The 26426-nt window shown below is 44.8% G+C and overlaps 1 protein-coding gene across 2 annotated transcripts in view; it reads left to right on the top strand.

The window, feature by feature from the left end:
• Positions 1–26426, top strand: part of METTL15 (methyltransferase 15, mitochondrial 12S rRNA N4-cytidine) — a 435657-nt gene that overhangs the window by 73432 nt on the left and 335799 nt on the right. Inside the window, exon 2 of one of the 2 annotated variants that reach the window (XM_073576286.1) lies at positions 24176–24341. The exons of the other annotated variant lie outside the window; for it this stretch is intronic. Coding sequence (XP_073432387.1) covers positions 24330–24341 — 12 coding nt within the window. The 5' untranslated portion in view covers positions 24176–24329. The remainder of the gene's footprint in view (positions 1–24175; positions 24342–26426) is intronic. 2 annotated transcript variants of the gene reach the window in all.

Here is a 26426-nt window from a genome sequence, read left to right on the forward strand (position 1 = left end):
GAGAAGAGAAAAGTCGGGGTTCGTCCGTGCTAGACCACAAGGAACCAACCGAAGATGCAAGCAAACCTTTATTCACATTCAAGCCAATGCGTTTCATGGCCTCCTGGCCACTTCATCAGGGCAGCAGCTGAAAATTATAGAAAAAATATGAGACTCTTAGCATAATTCTAAAGCTGTATTGCAAGTCTAATTACATATATTCCACATTGACATGCCTTAGCATGATAGTGTGCAACCATTCTTTGTATATTGTATATGGGGGTAGCTCCTCTTGGTATGCACCTATTCACATTAGTTTGGATGTGCCAGGCAGTTTTTTTTGTCTCTTGTATGTTAGCTTACTGACCGAGCACTCCGCACTCCACCAGGTGGTAATTTTAATTATAGCAGGTCCCTACTTACCCATAAAAGCAGGCATTGCTGACAGAGGTGTCCGCATTCACCCAGGAATTCAGACATCAGCCATAGAGAGGTATTCACACAGTGTAGGTACCCATCAGATTTGAGGCCGCCTTGACGTTGGCTGGTGGGCAGATAATATTTGGCCAAATTTGATGCTAAGAGTCTCATATATTTTTTCTATAATTCTAAAGCTGTATTGCAATTCTAATTACATATATTCCACATTGACATGCCTTGGCATGATAGAGTGCAACTATTCTTTGTATATGGAAAAGAAGACAGACATCTTTGGACAAACAGATCCATCTATCCCTGTCATTAAAATCATCTCTAACATGGTGGACCAATCCCAGGAACCTCACACAGGGAGTTCAGTGGATTTTGTCACCTTGCATAACAATAGTGACTGCAAGCAGGGAAGGATGGGGAACCCATTTAGAAGGAAGGTATTATCAGGGATGTTGGTCCCCACATGTCGGGTCCCAATCCTCAAATTTCAGTGAGCTACGGGCAGTCTGAGAGACTCTGAAGCAAAATCGGTCCTACTTGCAAGGTCAGCATATAAAAGTCATATCGGACAATATGACAACGGTATGATTCCTTTGTCACCAAGGAGGCCCAAAGCACTGGGTGCTCCAGGATCTGCCCACAAGGATATTTACATGGGCAGAAAAGGTAGTCTTATCGATATCTGCAGTTCATCTACAGGGATCCAAAAACACAGTGGCCGATTACCTCAGCAGACAAAAGATTCAGTCTACCAAGTGGAAACTAAACAGAGAGGCTTTTGATGACCTGTGTCATCAGTGGGGAACTCCCAGCCTAGACCTCTTTGCGACCAGAAGAAACACCAAGGTCCAAAGGTTCTACTCCCTCAGTCCCGCGGACAACTTGGGAGGGATCGATGCCTTAAACCAGGCATTGTTGAAAGAACCCCTGTATGCTTTCCCCCCCCATCACCTTAATCCCAAGAGTCCTCAGGAAGATTCAGGAGGAAGGTGCATTGGTGATGTTGGTGGTTCCATTTTGGCTAAAACGAAGTTGGTTCCCCTGCTGAGGAAGATATCCCAGAGAGGTCGGCTTCGGCTGCTGTTCCAGGGCCCAGTGCTTCATCTAGATCCAAGAAGTCTTCAGTTATCTGTATGGATCCTGAAAGGAAGATCTTAAGGGCTAAAGGCCTTTACAACTAGGTGATCTCCACTATCCAGGCCAGCCGTAAGCCTGTGACCTGTGCAATTTACAATAAGATCTGGAAGAGATTTTGCCTGCAATGTGGTAGATCTTTCTTTGAGTCTTCCCCACCCGATATCCCAAAGATCCTGGACTTTCTCCGGGGGTGTTTAACAAATTATTAAAGCCAAGCACACTAAAAGTGCAGATTGCGGCTCTGAGTATTTTTTTCGATTTTCACCTGGCAACTTGCCCTTGGGTAGCGGGTTTTTCTAAAGCCACACAGAGATTGAGGCCCTCAATAAGGAGATCTGTCCCTCAGTGGGATTTAAATCTAGTTCTCAATGCCCTATGTAGGCCTCCTTATGAGCCGGTGGAAGACTTTGACATTGCAAAGCTCTCGATCAAGATGGTCTTTTTAGTAGCCATTACATCGGCCAAAAGACTAGGAGAAATTCAGGCACTCTCAATCCAGAACCCCTATATTCAGATCTATGACTATCGCATAGTCCTAAGGCTAAACCCCGGGTTTTTGCCCAAAATGGTCTCCTCTCGGAAATTAAATCAGGAAATAGTACTTCCCTCGTTTTGCCAGGCCCCAAAAAACCCAAAAGAGTAGTTTTTCCGCTCTTTGGACGTTAGGCAGTCAGTCATCCACTATACAAATCTATTTGTCCAGTACAGGGGTAGAAATAAGGGAAAGAAGGCGTCAAAATCTTCCTTAGCTAGATGGATAATAGCCGCCATCCCGGGTTACCCATCCCGGTAGGATTGAAACACCACTCTATCAGAGCAGTAGCAACCTCTTAGGCCAAGAGGGCAGGTGCATTGGTGGATCAAATTTGTAGTGCAGCTACTTGGTCTAGCTTAAATATGTTCTGTAAACATTATAAGCTGGATACTGTGGCATGAAATCAGATGGCCTTAGGTTCTGCAGGCAGTAGTCTCACCGTAAAGTTAGAGTACTTTGCTATTCTCCATGGTGCTGTCAGGAGGGATGTCCTGGAAAACCGGAATTAGACCTACCGGTAATGTTGTTTCCAGGAGTCCATCCTGACATCACTGGTAATTCCCTCCCTTAAATTCTGTATTTGTAATGTTTAAACTTGTACAGAATTTGAATAAATAACAATTGCATCCATCCAGTTGTGGTACTTGGAAAAATCACTGGTGAATGTGGGTGGGGAGGAATTTTAACCTCTCGTGCATTTCCTGTCCCTGTAAGGAAGTAATGACAACCTCCATGGTGCTGTGAATGAGATTTGTTACAAATGCTGTTTTCTCAATTATCTTGCCTTGTAGATAGGCTGCCGATCACCCGATAATAAAGAAAAACACTTGTTCAGCTTGTGAAATGATCTCTTATGCAACATATGCAACTTAAAAAGATCATCGTTCTTGGCAGCACACCGTCCTGTGTAAACAGGACTTGCTTTGCTGAGAACTATGGCATCCGATATGCACTGAGCGATCTATAATAGATCTAGTGTTTAATCACTCAGTGCACATCATTTATTTTAACTTGCCTGTGTACACGAGTCTTCAAGTGGTGGTTTTATCAGTAAAAGTGTACCAATCGGCAGTTGTGTCTTGCCGCCTTCAGTCAGTATTAAGAGACCCTTTGTCTTTTTTAGTCATGCGCAAAAGATTGTTCTGCCTTGCTTTTATGCATATCTGAAAAAGAAGAAAACTTTGTGGATGGAGGGCAAACAAATATTGATGTCATGACTCAGGAGGGGGTGGTTCTGCCTCTGTCCTGGTCAGGTCAAGGTTAATGCTAGTTCGCCTCTCTTTGGTTCTGGAGTGGCTATTTAATGCTGATTGTTCCTGGGTCTGGTGTCAAGTGATACTTCCGTTTTACTTGGGTAGTGTGGCTGACTCAGGTTACTCAGTTAACTATCGTTGTTCCTCTGTGTGCGTGTGTTTATATTTGTATGACCCGGTTTGTTCCTTGACTCATTTCTGTTTCCCGTCTCTGTACCATTCTGACTTCTCTGGCTTCTGACACATGGCTTCCCTCCTGACCATTCTCCTGTCCTGCCTTTTGGATACCGCGCTCTCTCCTGGCCTCTGATCCCTGGCTCGTGATTAACTGCTCTTTGGTCTCTCCCTTCGCTACGCACTATCCCCATCTGGCTTCTGACCCTGCTCGCTCCTGACTATGTCCCCGTTGCCAAATCCAGTTGACCCCATTCCATTGCGCGGTGGTTGGCTCCGCCTCCATCACTCCCTCCAACCTTGCGCGCTCAGCTGGGCTTCGGTCCGGTGTGCACGGCACCGTGCGGTGCGCACTACTCCCTTGCTGGCCCGTGCTCTCTGCTAGCGCCCCATAGGCTTCACCTCTGGATACACACGCGCTGTGTATCATTACAAGTGAGTGGCTGAATTCTGGATTTTGGGGATTGTGACAGAACTTCAAAGTCCGCAGTAGAGAATACTGTATATGTTACATAATTTGAAAAAACCCTAGCTTCATCAAGTTCAACCTTTTTTCCAAAACTCGTACATTTTGTCACTAAATTATCTATAATCCTCGATATTATTTGTACTGGGGAAAAGCGTCCAGCCCTATTTCAAAAGCTGTTATAGTATCTGGCATTACTACCTCTTGTAGTAAGGCATTCTACAGTCTGACTGCTCTAACCGTAAAAAACCCTTTCCTATTTAGCTGCCGAAGTCGCCTTCTTATTCCTTGTACTGAGTACCCCCTGGTCCGTAGTGTGGTCTTTTGAAGGAATAGGTCATGCACCAGTCCTTTGTATTGATCACGTATGTATTTATAAATGTAAAATGTGGTCTCCTCTGAGGCATCTTTTTTTTTTCTAGCTAAACAAGCCCAACTTTTCCAACCTTTCATTATATGAGAGGCCTTCCATCTCTTGTAATAATCTAGTTCCCCACCTTTGAACTGACTCTAATTTCTGAATATCCTTTTTTAAATGTGGAGAACAAAACTGGATCCCATATTCTAGATGTGGCCTCACACATCCTTCTCCTGTTATGTAGTCCCAAGTATACTCCCATTTAATGCATATGCAGCTACAGTATACGATTACTCCAGCCATGGTGCTTTACTCTACAATAAATCTAATTTTCCAAGTGTTTGCCCATTCAGACAACTTATCCAGACCATTTTGCAATATTGTAATGTCAAGGTCAGATTTTAGTATCCTACATAGTTTGGTGGTGTCAGCAACGATGGACCATCCCATCCAAAAGGTCATTATTAAAGAGGTTAAAAAGAATCCGTCCTAGCACAGATCTCTGCGGTATTAACAAAATAAACATGGCCTTTCTTTCATAACTGCAAAACAAAAGAAAACTTCCTGCACAGTCCATATGCCTTCAAGATTCTCCCGCTAAGGATACAATAAACTTCAGCTCCCACTGGACCTCCCGACTGGATACTTCCCTGTCTCAAAAAAACACAGACGGACAAAAAACTCAGTGGTCGGTCATTTACCTTTGCGAACCACACCCTTGGGGAGGAGATAGGGTGAATGGCCATCCTGCCCATCTCTTACAGCCACTTACAAAACAGCAAACCCTGTCATGGCCGATTAACCCCTCTTGGCACATAACATGCTGGAGAGAAACTTCTGGGTTTCACATCACGAAAGATGGCAACTTTCATGACACATATCTCCCCTCACATACATTGCCAGTGACCCTGTTGCAACCCCAAAATCTTGTTTGCTTGCTTTTGCAGTTGCTGCTTGACATGGACTACTGCTGCTCAGCTTACTTGTAACCAGAATACCCAAGTCCTTCTCTTGTTCTGTAGTCCCGAGTATACTCCCTTCTCATGTATATGCAGCTATAGGATTACTTTGCCCTAGGTGCATTACTCTACATTTATCAACCTTAAAGGGAATCTGTCACCACTTTTTGGGCTATCAGGTTAAAATATCATCCAATTTAGTGTCACCTATGCACTAGACAAGTACTTTTGATACCCCTTGACTCCCCATGTATGATCCATAAATACCTTTATCGTTCCTCCTGTGCTGTGTATTAATATGGTCTGTCCGGTCCAATGGGCGTGGCTTCTTTTCAGTCTCTACCCACCTCCTCGCTTGCTCTATGCATTCCTTTCGGTGAATTTCTGCAGTCGCGTATAGTTTTCGCGCATGCGCATTCAAATGGCTTCTCGCGCGTGTGCAGTATGCTTTGTCCAACTGTGGGCAAAGCCGAAAAACAGTATTGCACGAAAGGCCATTTGAATGCGCACATGCGGAAACTCTACGCGATCTGTGATATTCACAGAGAGGAATATATACATATATGATAATGCCCAGTATCAGAGAACGAGACAAGGCGGTGACCATGGTCCAAAAACGCCTTGTGCATGGATTACCACTCCATATGCTAATCTTAAAAAGGAGAAAACGGAGTAACGGATCCAAAATATATGCAAAAGTATAAATTTTATTAGTACTCACATCAAGTGCTGACAAGTATACAAGTTGACTAAAATAGGGGGGATAAGCCCCAATGATACAACAATCAGGACAGACAAGGACAGGGTAAATAAAATGATACCAGTGCTCGAAATCTACATGGCACAACGTTCAGTCAGCCCATGGGCATTGCACATAACAGACATATGTGAACCTCAGTCAACACTCCCTTGATAAAGCGCCTGTGGCGGGCGCGAAACGTACGTCGGGGGTCGTTGCATGGGCCTTCACCTCCTCTGCTCCCCGGTAAGCAGCCTGCCTTTACTTGTTTCCACACTTCGGTCATTTGGACCGCTGGGCGGGTCGTCTCCCGGGTTCTCTCTGGCACAATTGCGCAGTTTTGATATGTTGATACATATGTTATTAACTATTTAAGAATCCTTTCACATGTCATTGATTCATTTATGTTCAGTGTCCATTGGACTTGCACATTGACCCCTCTGGATGTTTTTTTTTTTTTTTTTTTGGCGCTCTAGACATGTACAACTATGTACAATACACATTTAATTGAGTATGCCATATTTGACTATCTTTTACCATTAGACATATGTCTGTTATGTGCAATGCCCATGGGCTGACTGAACGTTGTGCCATGTAGATTTCGAGCACTGGTATCATTTTATTTACCCTGTCCTTGTCTGTCCTGATTGTTGTATCATTGGGGATTATCCCCCCTATTTTAGTCAACTTGTATACTTGTCAGCACTTGATGTGAGTACTAATAAACTTTATACTTTTGCATATATTTTGGATCCGTTTCTCCATTTTCTCCTTTTTAAGACAGAGAGGAATATGTACAAGCCTAGGGGGGATGGAAAATAAGCCACGCCCATCGGACCGGACCGACCATATTAACATACAGCGCGGGAGAAATAAAAAAAGCTATTTATGGATCATACGTGAGGAGTCAAGGAGTTTCAAAAGTACTTGTGTAATGCATAGGTGACACTAAATTGAATGATATTTTTACCTGGTAGGCCAAAAAATTGGTGACAGATTCCCTTTTTTAAATCTCATTTCTCAAGTGTTTGCCCATTCAGATAACTCAACAATTAAAGTAGCACTCTGTAGCGCTATAGCATGCAAGCATGAAATATGAAAACTGAATTGCATTACTGCACTAGAAAATATGAAACGTTGAGAATACTTAGCGCATAAAATGGCCAATTCAGGTTACCCGGCAGCCACAATTAAAGCGACTCTCATTGCCAGGACCTGCCTAATGTGAATCCTCTCTTAGGGTGCCGTTTCACATAGCGACGCACCAGCGATCCCGACAACGATACGACCTGGTAGGGATCGTTGGTGGGTCGCTACATGATCGCTAGTAAGCTGCCAAACAGACAGATCTATTCAACGACGCACCAGGGATCCCGACAACGATACCACCTGGTAAGGATTGCTGGTGCGTTGTCACACAGCAGCTATTCTGAAAGATTCCAGCCTGAGTTCTGTGTCGCCAACGAGGTTGCTTGTCGGCGTCAAACACAGCGATGCATGCTGGCCAGCGGGACGCTGATAATGAAAAAATGGCCCAGGACATTCGAGCACGATCAGTGATATCCAGTGGTTGCTGCTGTGTGTCACATGTAGCGAGATTGCTGGCGCGTCACAAAATCGGTGACGCATCAGCGATCTCGCTATGTGAGACGGGGCCATTAGACTAAAGTCTACATCTCTATGGGAAGGTAGGATCCTGCTGTTTTTAAAAACACCTGAGGCTGAGGGGCGGATTGCTCAGTCAGGGAGCTAATGCATGCAAATATTGAAAGACTGCTATCAGGATGAATATAAAACAGGATCTTGCATATCATATTATTAGTTTTTTCTTTCCTCTCTTTTTTCCTTAATTAAGTCCATTCGAATTTTTAATTTTTATATTTATGTGATAATTGTTTGTATTTTAATTATAGATGTTCCATGATTAGAAGTTTAATCTAACAGGTGATGAGTGATTCATTCATGTAATTGCTTTAGAGCACCTGATCTCAAGAGGATGTTATATATAAGGTCGATCTGAGATGTATGTGATAAGCAATGACTAAGAACCGCAAGGTTTGAAACGCGTCTGCCCCTACAAATTAACCCTTTCAGGGGGCCGGTGACATATATGCTGTATACTGTTTTAAAAGTATTTTTCAATAAACTATGGATTTTATGATACAAGTGGAGCTGGATCTACCCATTTCCTTAATTTTTTTTTAAATCCGCTTTCCTAAAGTTTCAGGTTTTTGCCTTTCCCCCTTTGGAATGTTTTATTGAATATTACAATGAAACATACCATATTATAGTCGCTCAATCCCTAATGCTTCCTGACCTCTAGATCTGAAACTGTACCTGGTCTATTTGACAGAACCAGGTCCAGCAGATTATCTCCCCTTGTTGGTTCATCTACCAACTGAGAGAAATAATTGTCTTGAACTGCCGATAAGAACTTGCTAGTTTTAGCACAATCAGAACATTATAGGTCCCATTGAATGTCTGGATAGTTAAAATCCCCCATAATAAGGACCCTGTTATTAGTTACTGCCTTTTTAATTTGTTGCAGCATTTCATCCTTTAACTGTCCAGCTATATTAGGAGGCTTATAGGAAACGCCAAGTAGCAGCTTTCTTTTCTTGCCATCCCCATGTACATTTACCCATAGTGATTCTACATTTCTGTAGCGCCCCTCCAATGTCGTCATTCAGCACAGGTCTTAAGTTGGAATTAACGAAAATACATACCCTTTTCTAAGCGCAATTTTTTTATTAATTTGTTTTATTTTTAATGGGGCAAAAGTGGGTTGATTTGAACTTTTGTGTGTTTTTTTTTTTTTTTTTTTAAACCTTTTATCTTTATTTTTTATGTGTTCAATAGTCTGTCTTAGGAGACTTGAAGCTGCAATCTTCTGATCGCCTGTGCTATACGCAGCAGTGCTTCAGCACTAGCACTGTTAGGCTATGTGCACACGCTGCGGATTCACCCGCGGATTTGTATCTGCGGATCCCCAGGTAAAACCGCAGCTAAAATGACCTGCGGTTTTACCTGCGGTTTGACACCTGGACAATGGAATAGGTGGCAAACCGCAGCGGAATCTGCAGAAAGGATTGACATGTCAATTCTTTCTGCAAATTCAAAACCGCAGCATGTGCACAGCGGATTGTAAATCCCATAGACACATTGTACTGTACTCTATCTGCAGAACTGCTGCTGATCCGCAGGGCCAAATCTGCAGTGGATCCGCAACAAAAACCGCAGCGTGTGCACATAGCCTAAACGTGAGTGTGGACTCAGGCTTTGGGGAACTCTGAACCAACTTCTGATCACATCAAAGATATAATTTTCTTTAATTGGATGCTTACAAAAGGAGTTTTTTGGAATAACGAAAAAAATGTAATTGAATACAGTTGTGTATTTTCAAGATCAGTAAGGCTACGTACCCATGATGAGCTTTTATCACATTTTTGATGCTGTATGATATCCCTGTATCAAAAATGCAACGTCTTATAGTTCCAGGAAAGTTGATGTGATTTCTAGAAATGCCATAAAAACGCATGTTAAAAAAATAACTATGAAAAACGCAAGTAACCTAACTTAAATAGTAGATGCAGAAAGTCTGCAACATCAAAAATTCACATAAAAAAGTCATCGTGGGAACGTAGCCTCCGCATCAAAAAAGCTCAGATTTTCTGCATCCATTAAGTAAAATGGATTACTTGCTGTTTTTCAAAAATACACTGCATAAAAAGTTCATCACGGGAATGTAGCCTAATCATTGGAACCTTAGTCCTATTAGATCCCGGGAGAAGAATTATTAAAGAATCCAAAATTTGGCTTATATTGAACATCTGTAGTGACATTCTTGGCCAACAAGGGAAAAAAATTCACAGTAAGTAAAATGTGCGCTGTCAGCCTATATCTGCAAGAAATAGTTATCATCTTCAACCCCTATTTAAATTGTTCAATTCCGACAGTGACCTTTCAAGGTGGCGCCATGTGAATCTAATTCACAAAGGTAGAACTTGAGGGTAATGGAGATTCTTGTATATAATAACTATAAGGTTGGAGTTTCCGAACTCCTTCACCCAACGTGCTTCTCTAGAGAGGATTTTGCTAATGGTGTATTGGTTATTGTTCTACTGCACAAGTCGTTTAGCTTCTTGGATATTTCTGAGCATTGCTTACAGTGTATGTTTACAGGATATTGGATATTGAAGACATTTTTTGTCAGTCAGGTAAAACATTTACTTGCAAGGATTGTATGTCATCCCACATCCTCAGAGATGCCATCTCCTACACAGTCTGGACAGTTGAAATAAACTGCAATGCCTGCCTTTCTTCGTGTTAAAGGGTTGTCTAAAGGCCCCGTCACACTAAGCGAGATCGCTAGCGATGTCGCTTAAGCATCACCGATTTTGTGACGCAGCAGCGATATTGCTAGCGATATCGCTATGTGTGATACTTACCTCCGACCGGCTCCCCCGCTGTCTATAGTTGATCGCACGAAATCGTCCTGGGCCGTTTCTCGACGGCCGCTTCCTGCTGGTGCCGACGCGTGGACGCAGGCGGGAGGATGTCTTCATCGCCACGTCTGACAGGTAAGTAACGACCGCCGACCGCTGCTACATCGCTGGTGAGATCTGCCTGTTTGGCAGCACACTAGCGACCATTTAGCAATGCACCAGCGATCCTGAACGGGTCGTATCGTTGTCGGGATCGCTGGTACATCGCTAAATGTGACGGTACCCTAAGATACATTTTAGTTTTACAAAACCTGTCAAGGGCATATTCACATGAGAGAGTGGAGATAATAAGTGAAGAAAATCTTTTCAATTTGTATGGTGTCCTGTTGTGAGTTTTCCCCTTCACCATTGAGGTCTGATGAACTCCCTCTTCTGGTGAAGGAAGGTAGTGAGGCTGATTACCAAGCACCTGGGCAGGATGATGATGACTGGGTGACGGGAATTACTGACTGGATATAAGACAGCCAACGCCCTTCTGCCTTGCTGGTGATCTCTCTGAGGGATTCTAGGAGACCAGTCTGATTCCTGCTCCTCAAAAGCTAAGTTTTCTGCTCTACTTTTTGCATTTGTGTTTTGGTTTTGTTTTGCATTGTTTTCCTTGATTTCTGCCATTCCCTGCTGGGGTGAGCTGAATTCCTTTTTGCTCTGTCTTCAGAGAATACCTGAGTACTGATAGTCTTTTTGAAGCCTAGCGTCTTCAGGGTTTTTTTTCCCTATCAGCTGTTGGCTCTTGTTTTGATAGGGTTTTGGTGGATTACAGACAGCAGCTTTTCTATCCTGTCCTATCTAGTTATCTTGGGCCCCATCATTTGCTCAGCCTATCTTTCTAGCTGTGTGAGTGTTTTTTCATCTTGCTTCACCGTCATTATATGTTGGGGGCTGCCTATTGCTTTGGGGTCTGCTATGGGGCAGTTTAGATTTCCCTTTCTGTCTTTAGGCTATGTAGTTCTCCGGCAGTGATCGAGGGCTACTGCTAGTTGTTGTTGATAGGTTCAGGGGTCTGTAATCCGATAGCTGCCAACTTCTCTGGTTTTCTGGACTTAGCTAGTATTTCTGTTTTTGCCTCCTACGGAGACTCATTCATAACAGTGTCCCATTGACCACATAGATTATTAGAACGGCGTCGCCATGATTGGTTACAATGTATGTTTTACACTGATGAGCAACAGGGTAACAATGTTTTGAGTTTTAGACTTTCAGGCTCCATATTTCACCATCCACTACTGTTTTGATCGTGAGTCTACCATCATTCTATATACAGTCACCTTGGCTATCTCATGCATAAATTTGACTTGCAACTATTTAACATATTTAGTTGTGCAGATTCTTATCTTGTCACTGCATTGTTATGGTTTTGCTCCTAAAAATCTAAATTTTTATTTTTATTATTTTGTTCGTATTTTATAAATCCACTTTTGGCTTTCAACAATGCCTGAATTCTTCTGGGCATGCTCTCGATCAGATTCAAATGTGTTTCAGCCAAAATCTGATCCCATGTCTCTTCGACATGTTCCCAAAGTATCTGCATACTGGTCAACTCACGCATCAGACTTCCTCCACCAAACGTGAGCGTTCCTTCAAATTCTCGATCCGTTAGCCCTTTTTTTTCCCTTTTCTTCCAGATCCATTTGCACCCATCAGAGCCTAGTCTATTGACTTTCGTCTCATTGCTCCAGATCACCAGTTACCAATCTTCTACTGTCTACTTTTCATACTTTTTTGTATTCTCGAGCCAACACTTCTTATGACGATATTGAAGTTGAGGCTTCTTCACCTTTTTTTGGGCCACCGTTCTAGACTTTTGTAACGTGCATATCACGGTGCTTGCATGGATGTCTGTGATGTCACTATTACAAAGAATACGAGCCACCTCCACTGCCATGTTTGTCACACCAGAACTAATAGACCTTATGATGTGCCTACTTGTTGACGCCGATATTTTGCCTGGATGTCTACCTTTTGGCTTTTGAATGGATGGACGAATTTCATTTCATATTCTTCCAACTGTCGTGGCACTCACATGATGCAGTTTGGCAATTTTCTTGACCAAAAGACGATGAGCTGGATGATGCTGTTTCTCTTTTCTTGGGAAATCGTCTTCTTGGCTGCTCCTCAATTCAAACAAGTGACCTTTCACTTGAGAATCAACCTAATAACACACTGAGCTAATAGGGAATGTGAGAACAGGTTCTAATTTGTAGTATTCAGGAAGAAAAAGAGTTTTCCACCACCAGGAGCAACACAGTAACAATGCAGTGACATGACAAGACTCTGCATAACTAATCAGATGCTAAATAGCCGCGTCAAACTTGAGTACGAGGTAGCCAAGATGATTGTCTATAAATTATGGTAGTCTTGTGTTCGAAGCAGTAGTGCATGGTGAGATATGAAGCCTGTAAGTCAAAAGTTCCAAACATTGTTACCCTTTTGCTCGTCAGTGTATGCAGCAGTGCTCAGTCCAATAAGTGCCAAATTGAATAAGAATATTGCATTTTTACTTAGGCTTCTATTGCAATGTTTTATTCTTCATATTCTTAAAGAATAAAACTGATATAAAGAAAGCGATAAATCCGTTCACATAGTGTCTTGGGAAAGTATTTACCCCCCCTTGATGTTTTACTTTTTTTTTTTTTACATTGCAACCTGTGTTTAAATATTTTGCAACCTGGTTTGTGTGTGATTCATCAGCACTAAATAGTCTTAAGTTAATGAATTGAGAAAAATTATAGGCATAAATTAAATTTATTGTATAAAGTAACTGAAAATTGGCATGAGCATATGTATTTACCCCTTGTGCTATGAAGTCCCTGAAAATTACCGGTGTAAGCAGTTACCTTTATGAGTTACATGGTCTGCCAGTATTTACACACCTTTTCTGAAAGGCCACAGAGCCTGCAACATCATAAAGCATGAGACACCACTAACTAAACATCATGAAGACCAAGGAGATCTCAGCACCAGACAGTGACAAAGTTGTTGAGAAGTACAAATCAAGGCCCCGTCACACTAAACGATGTCCCAGCGATCCCACCAACGATCCGACATGATGGGATCGCTGGGACATCGTTAGGATGATCGCTGGTGAGCTGTCACATAGACAGCCCCAGCGATCAGGACCAGCGACGCTGGTTTCCAAGGTAAACGTCGGGTATCCAGGAGCCGCGCGACTCCTGAATACCCGCTGTTTACCTTGGAAACCAGCGTCCAGCGTCGCTGATCGCAGGTCTCTCGCTGCCACACGCAACGATGCGCGCTGGGCAGCGTGAGACCAGCGATCGAAAAACGGCCCAGGCCGCTCGAGCACGATCAGCGATAACCGGCAGGGGGGCCAGTCGCTGATGTGTCACAAAATCAGCGATCTCGCTAGCAAGATCGCTTAGTGTGATGGGGCCTTCAGAGTTGGGTTATAAAAAGAAAAAAAAAAGATATCCCAATCTCTAATGCCCCCCAGAGCACCATTAAATCCATCATCATCAAATGGAAAAAACATAGTACCACAACAAACCTGCCAAGAGAGGGCTGCCCACTAAAACTCTCGGCCAGGGCAAGGAGGGCATTAATCAGAGAGGCAGCACAGAAACCAAAGATAACCCTCAAGGAGCTGCAGATTCCCAAGCAGAGACTGGAGTATCTGTACACACAACCACAATAAAAAAACATACACTTAATAGAGGTGGCCTTTATGGAAGAGTGGGAAGAAAAATAAGAAATATTTGTGTTTGCCAAAAGACATGGGAGACTCCTTAAATGTATGGAAGGTGCTGTGGTGAAATGAGACATCAAGGTAAACATTATTTCCGGCACCAAATCAGCACAGCTCATCACACCAAGAACACCATACCCACAGTAAAACAAGGTGGTAGCAGTATCATGCTGTGGGGATGTTTTTCGGCATCAGGGTCAGTGAAAATTGTTTGAGGCAAGGGGAAGACTAATGGTGCAAAATATAGGGATATTCTTGAGCAAAACCTGTCTGTCGGTGATTTGATACTGGACGAAGGTGTCACGCCGCGCTCACCTGGGGGCAGGACCTCGGCCCCGACATCATCTCTTCCGGAGCCGAGGTCACTCCGGGGGTCCCGCCGGGTGCGCACGCGCACCTCTCGTACCTAGGTCCCTGTCTCCTTCATGTTATGTCTGCGCTTGCGCGCTTTTCTCAGTTCGGTCTCCAGGTCAGTCCTCTCTATGGTACTGGAGGACTTGACCCAGAAGCTCTCGTGATCATGTGCTATATCAGGCTACCTCTTCCTAGGGGAGGTGCCTGATTATTGTTGTGCTTCCTGGCTTGGCCTGCCGTGTCCCTGCCTGGCTGTGCACTGTATTCGGGTCCCCTGCCTTGCACTCTGTTGTGCCTCTTGGCACACGCTCTGACCCTGTGCTCTGTCTTGTACTTAGTTGTGCCTCCTGGCACACACTCTGATCCTGTGCTCTGTCATATACTCAGCTGTGCCTCCTGGCACACGCTCTGACCCTGTGCTCTGTCTTGTACTTAGTTGTGCTCTTGGCACACACTCTGATCCTGTGCTCTGTCTTATACTCAGTTGTGCCTCCTGGCACACACTCGGACCCTGTGCATTGTCTCATACTCATTTGTGCCTCCTGGCACATGCTCTGATCCTGCACTCTGTCTCTTACTCAGTTGTGCCTCCTGGCACACGTTCCAATCCTGTACTCTGTCTCTTACTCAGTTGTGCCTCTTGGCACACGTTCCAATCCTGCACTCTGTCTTATGCTCAGTTGTGCCCTCTGGCACACACCCTGCTCCTGTACTCTGTTACACCTCCTGTCTATTAGAATCACTGCACACATACACTTAAGGAGTATTTGCTTATTAGTGAAATTTATTGAAAACAAGTGCTCTTATAGTGATTGCGACAGAATGACGTTTCGGTCATTCAAGACCTTGATCACATTAGTCGCCGTAGTAGTTCTGAACTAAGGGCTGTCCTGAATTAGGTAATGGTCACTTATGCCTTTAGGTTAGCCAGGGTCAGAGCGGTCGCTCTATGTGGGGTGGTGGCGAGACGGTGGAGTGTGTTAACACTCAGTTGTAGCAAGGAGCCCTTAGTTCAGAACTACTACGGCGACTAATGTGATCAAGGTCTTGAATGACCGAAACGTCATTCTGTCGCAATCACTATAAGAGCACTTGTTTTCAATAAATTTCACTAATAAGCAAATACTCCTTAAGTGTATGTGTGCAGTGATTCTAATAGACATTTATGTGGGGCTCATGAGCCTCCTTCACTAGCACCATACCCCCGTACCTATCGTGTGCTAGCCATTGAATCTCATACTGTTACACCTCCTGGCACACCTGCTGCCTGACTCAGTGCTCTGACGTGCTCCTTGCACGCATCCTGCTTCACTCACACCCGGACGTACGAAGTCTCTGTATACCACGTGTTCCCATGTCCACGCTTTACACGTTCCTGCAGACACACTCACCCACTCGTGTCTCCTGTGAGCCGGCCGCCTGGTGCCAGCAGTCGTGGTACCTCACCCCCTGGGGCTTTCCCCTGACACTCCCTGTATAGGGGGTGGTCTTCACTAGGTCAGCTCACCCTGGGAGGTTTGGTGCCACGACCCAGAGGGTCCACTCCAGGAGTCGTCAGTATAATCAGGCCATGGACCCCGCTGGTACCACCGCCTCCGTCCAAAAGAAACTGGTGTTCCTACGGGAGAGTCAGACCAGGCTCGTGTCCTCTCTGAAATCCATGGAGTCCCGTTTGTCGGCCATGCAGTCCTCTGACCCTGGGAATGCTTCCCAGCTGGCCAGCCTCCAGCAAGAACTCACACAGCAACGCGACACCTAAGTCCATATCCTCAACTATATGGCATCGGTAGACAGTCGGCTTCTTTCCATACAAGCCGTTTCTGCCCAGTCCTCGGCCCCGCACCCGCTGCCACGCCTCGGCAAGCTACCCCGATATAGCGGGGAACCTAAGTTTTGTCGAGGATTTCTGAACCAATGCCAGTTACATTTTGAGCTTTTGCCGCAGCACTATCCCACTGAGCGCGCCCAAATTGCCTTTATTATTTCACACTTAGAGGGGGAGGCGTTAGCATGGGTGAACCCCCCCTCTGGCAGCGCAATGACCCACTCGTCTCTCAGCTTTCCACCTTTTTGGACACCTTCCGCAAGGTGTTCGACGAGCCGGGTCGGCTGGCCGCTACCACTGAGTCTCTCTTTATCCTCCATCAGGGTACGCTACCGGTGGGACAGTATGCCATCCGTTTTCGTACCTTGTCCTCCGAACTCGGTTGGAACAACGAGGCTCTCGTAGGGATCTTTTGGCGTGGCCTGTCCGGTCGGATCAAAGACGAACTGGCAGGTCGGGATACTCCCACCTCTTTAGAGGATCTGATCTCTCTGGCGACACGCATTGACCTGCGGTTTCAGGAACGTGCCCGCGAATCAGCCAGAGAGAGGAGCTCCTCTCACCTCCTTCATTCCTGCCCCAAGAAGCCGGGAAACTTCTCCGCCTAGGGTTGGTAGGAGAGGCCTCCCTAGGTGTACGTGATCCCTCTCCTCCCCTGCTCGTGTCCGTGTTATTGAATCTCGGTGCCAAGCGTTATTATGAGGAGGCTTTTCTGGATTCTGGCGCGGAGGGGAATTTTATCACACTCGAGGCGGTTAAAAAATACCGGATTCCTGTCAGATCCCTGGAGACTCCTCTGTCGATAGTTTCGGTCAATGGTACATCCGTGCAGGAGACCGTTACCCAGGCCACTGAAAACATCGAGCTGCAGATCGGAGCCCTGCACCGGGAGAAGATCTCCTTCCTCGTCTTGTCTACCATGTCTCACACGCTTCTTCTAGGTCTCCCTTGGCTACGGACTCATGAGCCAACCCTGGACTGGCGGTCGGGTGAGATACTCCGTTGGGGACCGTCCTGTGAGGAGAAGTGCCTGTTGACCGTCCATCCGATGAACTCTGCCTGTCCATCCCCGGCACCTACAGGTCTGCCGTCGGCTTACTGTTCCTTTGCAGATGTCTTCGACAAGAAGGAGGCCGAGACTCTGCCCCTCCATCGGCCATATGACTGTCCGATTGACCTCATTCCTGGTTCTACGCCACCCAGGGGTAGAATATATCCGCTATCCCCTGCTGAAACCCAAGCTATGTCTGAGTATATCCAGGAGAACGTTGCGAGAGGTTTTATCCGTAAGTCCTTCTCGCCCGCGGGAGCGGAATTTTTCTTTGTCAAAAAGAAGGACGGCTCCCTCTGTCATTGCATAGACTACCGAGGCCTGAATGATATCACAGTCAAGAACAAGTACCCATTGCCATTGATCCCGGAACTCTTTGACCGGCTTAGAGGAGCTCGAATTTTCACCAAACTGGATCTTCGTGGGGCCTACAACTTGATCCGCATTCGTTCCGGTGATGAGTGGAAGACCGCCTTTAACACCAGAGACGGTCACTACGAGTACTTGGTCATGCCCTTTGGCCTCTGCAATGCCCCAGCGGTGTTCCAGGAGTTCGTGAATGACGTCTTCCGGGATATGCTGTACTCCTGCGTGGTAGTCTATCTGGATGATATCCTCGTTTTTTTCTCTAGACTTCTCCACCCACAGAAAGAACGTGCGTCAAGTCCTCCAGCGCCTGAGGGAGAACCGCCTTTATGCCAAGCTCGAGAAATGTGCCTTCGAGCAAACGTCCCTGCCATTCTTGGGGTACATTATCTCAGAATCAGGTCTATGCATGGATCCGGCAAAGGTGTCCGCCGTCCTCGATTGGCCACAACCCCATGGGGTGAAGGCAATCCAACGCTTCCTTGGTTTTGCGAACTACTACCGACAGTTCGTTCCTCATTTCTCCTCGTTGGTTCGCCCCATCTCGTCCCTTATCTGCAAGAGGGCTAACCCAAAGCCTTGGCCCTCTGAGGCTAAAGAGGCCTTCCAGTCGTTGAAACAAGCCTTCGCCGCTGCTCCGGCGCTTCACCGACCTGAGGTTAGTAGACCTTTCACTCTCGAGGTGGACGCATCCTCTACCGGGGCTGGCGCAGTCCTTCTGCAGAAATCCTCTTCTGGACGTTTTGTCACCTGTGGCTTCTTTTCTAAAGTATTTTCCTTCACTAAACAGAACTACTCCATTGGCGACAAAGAGCTATTGGTCATTAAATTGGCCTTGGAGGAGTGGAGGTACTTACTGGAAGGCGCCATACATCCATTCAAGATCTTCACGGACCATAAGAACCTGGCGTACATCCAGTCCGCACAGAGGCTCAATCCTCGGCAAGCCAGGTGGTCCCTATTCTTTGCCCGCTTTGACTTTGAACTACATTTTCGGCCCGGCGATAAAAACGTTAGAGCGGATGCGTTGTCAAGATCATTCCTGTCTGATGCAGAGGAAGAACCCTCTCATATCATTGATCCATCAAAAGTGATTACCGTGGCTCCTGTCAAGTTAACCACGTTACCTCCGGGAAGAACCTTTGTGGCTGAGAATAACCGAAAAAGAGTGTTAAATTGGGGACATTCATCCAAGATTGCCGGCCACGTTGGTGTCCAAAAGACTTTGGACTTAATCTCTCGCTATTATTGGTGGCCTTCACTCTCCCAGGATGTTAAAGACTTAGTGGCATCTTGCCCGTCCTGTGCCCAGAACAAGATACCCAGACAACCACCCTCCGGTCTTCTGCTCCCGCTTCCCATTCCGTCGGCTCCATGGCAGCACATAGCCATGGATTTCATTACTGATCTGCCTTGTTCTTCCGGGTGTACTGTGGTCTTGGTGGTTGTAGACCGATTTTCAAAGATGGCCCACTTCATTCCTCTTCCCGGACTACCCTCTGCTTCTGACTTGGCTAAGATCTTCATTTCCCATAGCTTCAGGATTCACGGCTTCCCCCAGCACATCGTGTCAGACAGAGGGGTCCAATTCACCTCTCGGTTCTGGAGAGCTCTATGCGGACTCATGAAAGTGTCATTGGATTTCTCTTCCGCCTATCACCCCCAAACCAATGGGCAGGTGGAACGTACCAACCAGATCCTTACATCCTACCTCCGGCATTTTTCTAATGCTCATCAGAATGACTGGGTCGGTCTACTTCCTTGGGCTGAGTTCTCCTACAATAATCACTCCAGTGAATCGTCTACCAAGTCTCCTTTCTTCATCGTCTTTGGACAGCATCCCAATGTGCCTCTACCGGTACTTCTTGTCTCGGGGGTACCTGCTGCCGATTCTCTGTCTGTGGAGTTCTCCAGGGTATGGCAGGAGACCAAAACCGCTCTCGAGAAAGCACGGGACAGAATGAAATTACACGCTGACAAGAGGCGCCTGGACGTTCCTCCATTTCTCCCTGGTGACAAGGTGTGGCTCTCCACCAAATACGTCCGCCTTAAGGTACCATCTTACAAACTGGGTCCCCGTTACATTGGTCCTTTTGAGGTCCTCAGGCGGATTAATGATGTTGCTTACAAATTGAAGCTGCCTCCTTCACTCCGTATTCCCAATTCCTTCCATGTGTCTCTCCTTAAACCTGTGGTTCTTAACCGATTTCATCCTCCAGGCCACACACCCCAGCCTGTTGGCTTGGGGGATGAGTTTGAGGTGAATGACATTTTGGCCATGAAGAAGGTAAGAGGGAGAACCATGTTCTTGATCGATTGGAAGGGTTTTGGCCCCGAGGAGAGGTCATGGGAGCCCAGGGAGAATATCCACGCACCCCAGATTTTGTCTAAGTTCCTCTCCAGTTTTAGAAAGAGGGGGCGTAAAAGGGGGGGTACTGTCACGCCGCGCTCACCTGGGGGCGGGACCTCGGCCCCGATGTCATCTCTTCCGGAACCGCGGTCACTCCGGGGGTCCCGCCGGGTGCGCACGCGCACCTCTCGTACCTAGGTCCCTGTCTCCTTCATGTTATGTCTGCACTTGCGTGCTTTTCTCAGTTCGGTCTCCAGGTCAGTCCTCTCTATGGTACTGGAGGACTTGACCCGGAAGCTCTCGTGATCATGTGCTATATCAGGCTACCTCTTCCTAGGGGAGGTGCCTGATTATTGTTGTGCTTCCTGGCTTGGTCTGCCGTGTCCCTGCCTGGCTGTGCACTGTATTCGGGTCCCCTGCCTTGCACTCTGTTGTGCCTCTTGGCACATGCTCTGAACCTGCACTCTGCCTTGTACTCGGTTGTGCCTCCTGGCACACGCCCTGACCCTGTGCTCTGTCTTGTACTTAGTTGTGCCTCCTGGCACACGCTCTGATCCTGTGCTCTGTCTGATACTCAGTTGTGCCTCCTGGCACACGTTCCAATCCTGCACTCTGTCTTATGCTCAGTTGTGCCCTCTGGCACACACCCTGCTCCTGTACTCTGTTACACCTCCTGGCACACCTTCTGCCTGACTCAGTGCTCTGACGTGCTCCTTGCACGCATCCTGCTTCACTCACCCGGACGTACGAAGTCTCTATACCACGTGTTCCCGTGTCCACGCTTTACACGTTCCTGCAGACACACTCACCCACTCGTGTCTCCTGTGAGCCGGCCGCCTGGTGCCAGCAGTCGTGGTACCTCACCCCCTGGGGCTTGCCCCTGACACTCCCTGTATAGGGGGTGGTCGTCACTAGGTCAGCTCGCCCTGGGAGGGTTGGTGCCATGACCCAGAGGGTCCACTCCAGGAGTCGTCACAGTAGGTTCACCTTCCCACAAGACTATGACCCAAAACATACTGCTAAAGCAACACTCGATTGGTTTAAGGGGAAACTTGTAAATGTTTTTCAGTGGCCTAGTCAAAGCCCAGACCTTAGTCCAATTGAGAATCTGTAGTTAGATGTGAAGATTGCTGTTCACCGGTGCAAACCATCTAACCTGAAGGAGCTGGAGCAATTTTGCTTTGAGGAATGAGCAAAAATCCCAGATGGTGGAAAGCTCATAGAGACTTATCCAAAATAACTTGCAGTTGTAAATGTATCAAAAGGAGGCTCTATAAAGTACTGACTGTGGGGGGTGGGGCGATAGTTATGCACGGTGTAGTTTTCAGTTATTTTGTCCCAATTTGCTGTTTGCTTAATAATAAAAAGAACAGCAAATGTTAACAGTTTTAGGCATGATCTTTACACTCCCGTCTCCAAGACTTTACACGTGCCGCGCCAATTCTTTGGAATGTACTTCCCAGGTCAATACGATTAGTCCCCAATCCCCACAATTTTAAGCGTGCCCTGAAAACGCATTTATTCAGACTGGCCTATCGCCTCAACACATTAACCTAATCTATCCCTGTGTGGCACAGCCAAAAGTTTTACCATAACCAGGTTCCCCGCATCATGTTCCCACATGCTTTATGCATCCATTAGCCCTCTGCGTCTGTCCTGTTACACACTTAACATTATGGCTGGTCCAAACAATCAAAGCAACTGTTACCACCCACCTTTCGTGTCTACCTCTTTCCTCATAGACTGTAAGCTTGCGAGCAGGGCCCTCTTTCCTCTTAGTATTTGTTATAATCTACTGTATGTGATTATTGTTATGCTGTAATGTCTATTGTCTGTACAAGTCCCCTCTGAAATGTAAAGTGCTGCGGAATATGTCGGCGCTATAGAAATAAAATTTATTATTATTACATGAACTGATGAAAACTCTCAAAAACACAGTGAAATTCCAGGTTATGAGGTAGCAAAACACAAAAAATGCCAACTGGGGTGAATACTTTAGAAAACCACTGTATGTTCCAAGTATTGCTATTTTTTATAATTTATCTTTTTTATTACCACAATTAGCTGTTAATTATTAAATTTACACTCGTGGGTTTCACACGTCCAAAATTCACAAAACAAATACGAACTGTGGTGTCCGGGCCGGCCCCAGGTCTCTTGATACACTCATCACCTTCATATATACCAGATTAAATGCTCCGGTAACCTTATAATGTTTTTCAGTTTCAGCTTCCCTTACCATACACACAATTTAATTTCTTTAGTAAGTGCAGTAACGACTATTTTGCCTGGAACATGTCTTTATATTGGAGTCCTACACTTTCACTCAGTTCCGTAGGAATAATCTGCGGCGTACCTTCATGCCGGTAGTAGGAGTGGGACGCAATTCCATTTCTGCATAACACCCTTCACTTGTTAGACAGAATATGCTGAATTTAATCCTATGACATCAGTGTTTTTCGGTATGTGATAATCGTGGACTGTAGAGTGCTTTCCATGAATCATCTGGGTCGATTACAGTTAGAGGTTTGTTTTCCTGCTGGGCGAATTGACTGAAAAAAAAAATGCACAAAAAAAACAACAATCCCTGCAGTTCTTGAGTGGGATGGACCCATGGTCAAAATAAAACATTTATGAGAAAAAAGTGTAGGTGACCTAAAGTGCTTATTTGCTAAAGGAAAAAGATCACAAACCAGCTCCACCATGTTACGTAAAATTTAGTCAGAATTAAATGTATTTAATGTTTCTACCAGGAAACCATTCCAGTACCTGCACATTATACTTTTTTTTTTTTCTTTGTTCCAATCAGTTTGCCTATTACCAAAAACTAAGCCAATATTTGTGCACAGATATTTAATATTTTATGTACTATGTATTTTTGGAGGACTTAAGCCCACCTATCTTTACTGTGATAGACCATTAGAATGCATTAAAGTTCTCTTTTTTCTCACAGTTAGAGTGACAGTCCTACTAATTTTTAAAGGGAATCTGTCAAAAAATTTTTGGATATGAGCTACGGCACCGCCATCAGGGGCTTATCTACAGCATTCTGTAATGTTGTAGATAAGCCCCTGATGTAACCTGAAAGAGAAGAAAAACGAGTTAGTATACTTACCTGGGGGTCCGGTCCGGCGCCTCCCACTTTCTAGCGATGATGTCCTCCTCCTTCTTACTTCTGCCGCGGCTCCTGCGCAGGCGTACTATATCTGTCCTGTTGAGGGAAGAGCAGAGTACTGCAGTGCGCATGCGCCGGGAAAGGTCAGAGAGGGCAGATAAAGTACGCCTGCACAGGAGCCATGGAAGAAATAAAAAGGAGGACGTCATCGCTAGAAGACGGGAGGCGCCGGACCGCATTGCGACACCTATCGGACCAGACCCCCGGTGAGTATAATCTAACTCGTTTTTCTTATCTTTCAGGTTACATCGGGAACTTATCTGCAGCATTACAGAATGCTGCAGATAAGCCCCTGATGGTGGTGACCGCATCTTATACTGTAGGCCAAAAATGAGGTGACAGATTCCCTTTAATCCATAAATCAATATTAAAGATAAGTGATATTACAAATGTCAGGGAAATCTGCTTGTTTCTCCTCCTGAACTAATCATTCATTTTCAAAATTTTACAGAATTTTAAAAGCACAAACCGTCATCTCCTATCTGTGTAACGCAAACATTTGTCTTCAGTAAATCCAGAATTTGATCATGAATTAATTGATTGATCAGTCCAGGAGGAGAAACAAGCAGATGTTCTTGATAAGATATGTGACAATGTTGTTTACTTTCAATGTATAATTGATTTATTAAATAAAAATAAAAACAACTTTACCTCATTAAGGCTTTGAGAAGCGATGGGGGCTTAAGGGTCTTGGATAGAAAATCAAACTGATGGCAACGTAATGAACTGCGATGACTCTCAAGACTAGTGGGAATCCAAAACTGGATTAAATGAGTTCCTTTTTTTTATCTTATTGTTTTTCACTGCTAATTAGAAAATACAAACAAGAACTGATTGACAACTCACAAGAAGGATGGCAGCAATAAAACATTGGAATATGTAGCAGCCTACAGTATATTGATAACATTCGAAAAAAAAACCTGAAGAATATCAGCTACAAAACCCGAATTATTCTCCTTTGGTTGAGGATGCAATCCAAGGTGTGTATGGTGGAGAGAAGATTTAAAACGAAGAGAGAACAAGTCCCCGGACACTGGTCTGTTTTCCAAAGCGGTTTTCTTTTGTGGGGATCATGGCAGCCAGACCAGATTTTTGTATGAAAAGATTGGCAAGCTTTAAATATAACGTAGTTTTTTCTATGCTCCCCAGTTTCCAGAAGGTTCTTCAAAGTATAAAAGTACTTGGGTTTTCACAAACCGAATGTGAATGAGTGTAGGATTTCAGTGGGACCTGGTTACTTCTCTGGCAAAAATTAAGAGACTACTTCCAAATGTTCAGTGTGTCTGATTTTTCTCTTTATAGGTATATTTTTGAGTAAAATGTAAATTGTTCTTTTAGTCTATAAACTTCTGACTATAAGTCTCCGAATTTCCAAGCAATAAATTTTGGTTCTTTCTTCTGAAAGAGAAATGGTCAAAATTAAAAACAAACAGTGCTTTCAGACCTCAAATAATGCAAAGAAAACAAGTTCATAATCATTTAGAAACAACAATACTAATGTTTTAACTCAGGAAGAGTTCAGACATCAATATTTTGTGGAATAACCACAATTTTTAAAAACAGCTTTCATGCGTCTTGGCATGCTTTCCACCAGTCTTTCACGCTGCTTCTGGCGCAAAAATGTAAGCAGTTTTTCTTTCTTTGATGGCTTGTGACTATCCATCATCCTCTTGATTACATTCCAGAGGTTTTCAATGGGGATCAGGTCTGGAGAACGGGCTGCCCATGACAGGGATTTGATGTGGTGGTCTCTTAATTTTTACCAGAACTGTATATTAGTCAGTTGAAAAGAAGATAGATTTCTAAATCTATGTGTGTTAGAGGTGAATAAATGTTTGGGAGGGAAGTGAACACTAAGGCCTCGATTCATCCTGACAGTCTTGAACAACGCCACTCTTTATGATGGTTCATGTTGCAGACCGACCCTCCTGATTCATTAAAAGTAGTGATGAGCGAGTTATACTCGTTGCTCGGGTGGTCTCCGAGTATTATGGCATGCTCGGAGATTTAGTTCTCGTCACCTCATCTGCATGATTTGCGACTGCTAGACAGCTTGAATACATGTGTGGAATGCCTGTTTGTTAGGGAATTCCCACATGTATTCAGCCTGTCTACAAGTCATTTATGAGGTTTATGACTCTTAGTTTATTCTGTGCGTGTGAAAAGTGGCAATCACAGCTATGCCTCTAATCTTACTCTGAATTTCTGAGAATTAGACCTGCTTTGGTATCACGCACTTTCCCCGTTCTGCCTTGTCCTGCCCCAGCTTTGTCCGTTTTTGTTGAAACTGATTGAAACTAGCACAAAAATGTCAAAAAGGTGCAACATTTTCACACTATTGAGTTACACAAAAATTTTGCTATTCAAACACTTTGATGTGTCACATTTCTGGCAACAACATTTTGGTGAATCGGGGCCAATACCTATTACTCTGAAATATTATTCCAGTTTTCTGTTGGGCACCTGGGTGTTTCTTACTGTCTGAAATATGCAGAAAAGTCAATTGCCGTCTTATGCCATTACTTTTTGACTGCTGTAAGCCTCACTGGGCGATTTAAAACGCTTGTAGGTTCTTAGCGTTCCGTAATGTCTAATTGACAATGTCTACTCTCTAACAACTTATATCAACCCTTCCGTGTCATGCAAACCATTGGCGCTGTCCTTGAGAAGCATTGTTGATCAACTGATTAAACTTTAGTTCTTCACTCACTCTTGGTGACCATCTGAAAATAATACTTAAGTCTTGCAGAGAAGGTGGGTGAAGTTGCCTTCTTTTTTATATTGCATCCTCGTCCTCACCAGTTCAAGGATATTTCGTTCTTTTTTTTTTTTCGTTAAAAAAAAAAAACCCTTCTGTGCCGAATGAGTCAGCTCACTGAGTCATAGACAGCGTGAAGCCTGTATTGCTCTAGACTAACTAATTGGAAACAGTCTCAAATTTAATTAAAGCGCCGTTGTCAGTTCACTGTTTCTGACTGACATCCTCCTGAAGTATTTTGTCTCTAGGAAGTTGTATAATTGTTATATGCTGTTTACTATTTTACGTTTTAGATCATTTTCTGCAG

The sequence above is a fragment of the Dendrobates tinctorius genome, unplaced genomic scaffold (assembly GCF_039654945.1).
Source record: "Dendrobates tinctorius isolate UK_male_01 unplaced genomic scaffold, ASM3965494v1 ptg000048l, whole genome shotgun sequence".
In the NCBI taxonomy this organism is placed as follows: Eukaryota; Metazoa; Chordata; class Amphibia; order Anura; family Dendrobatidae; genus Dendrobates; species Dendrobates tinctorius.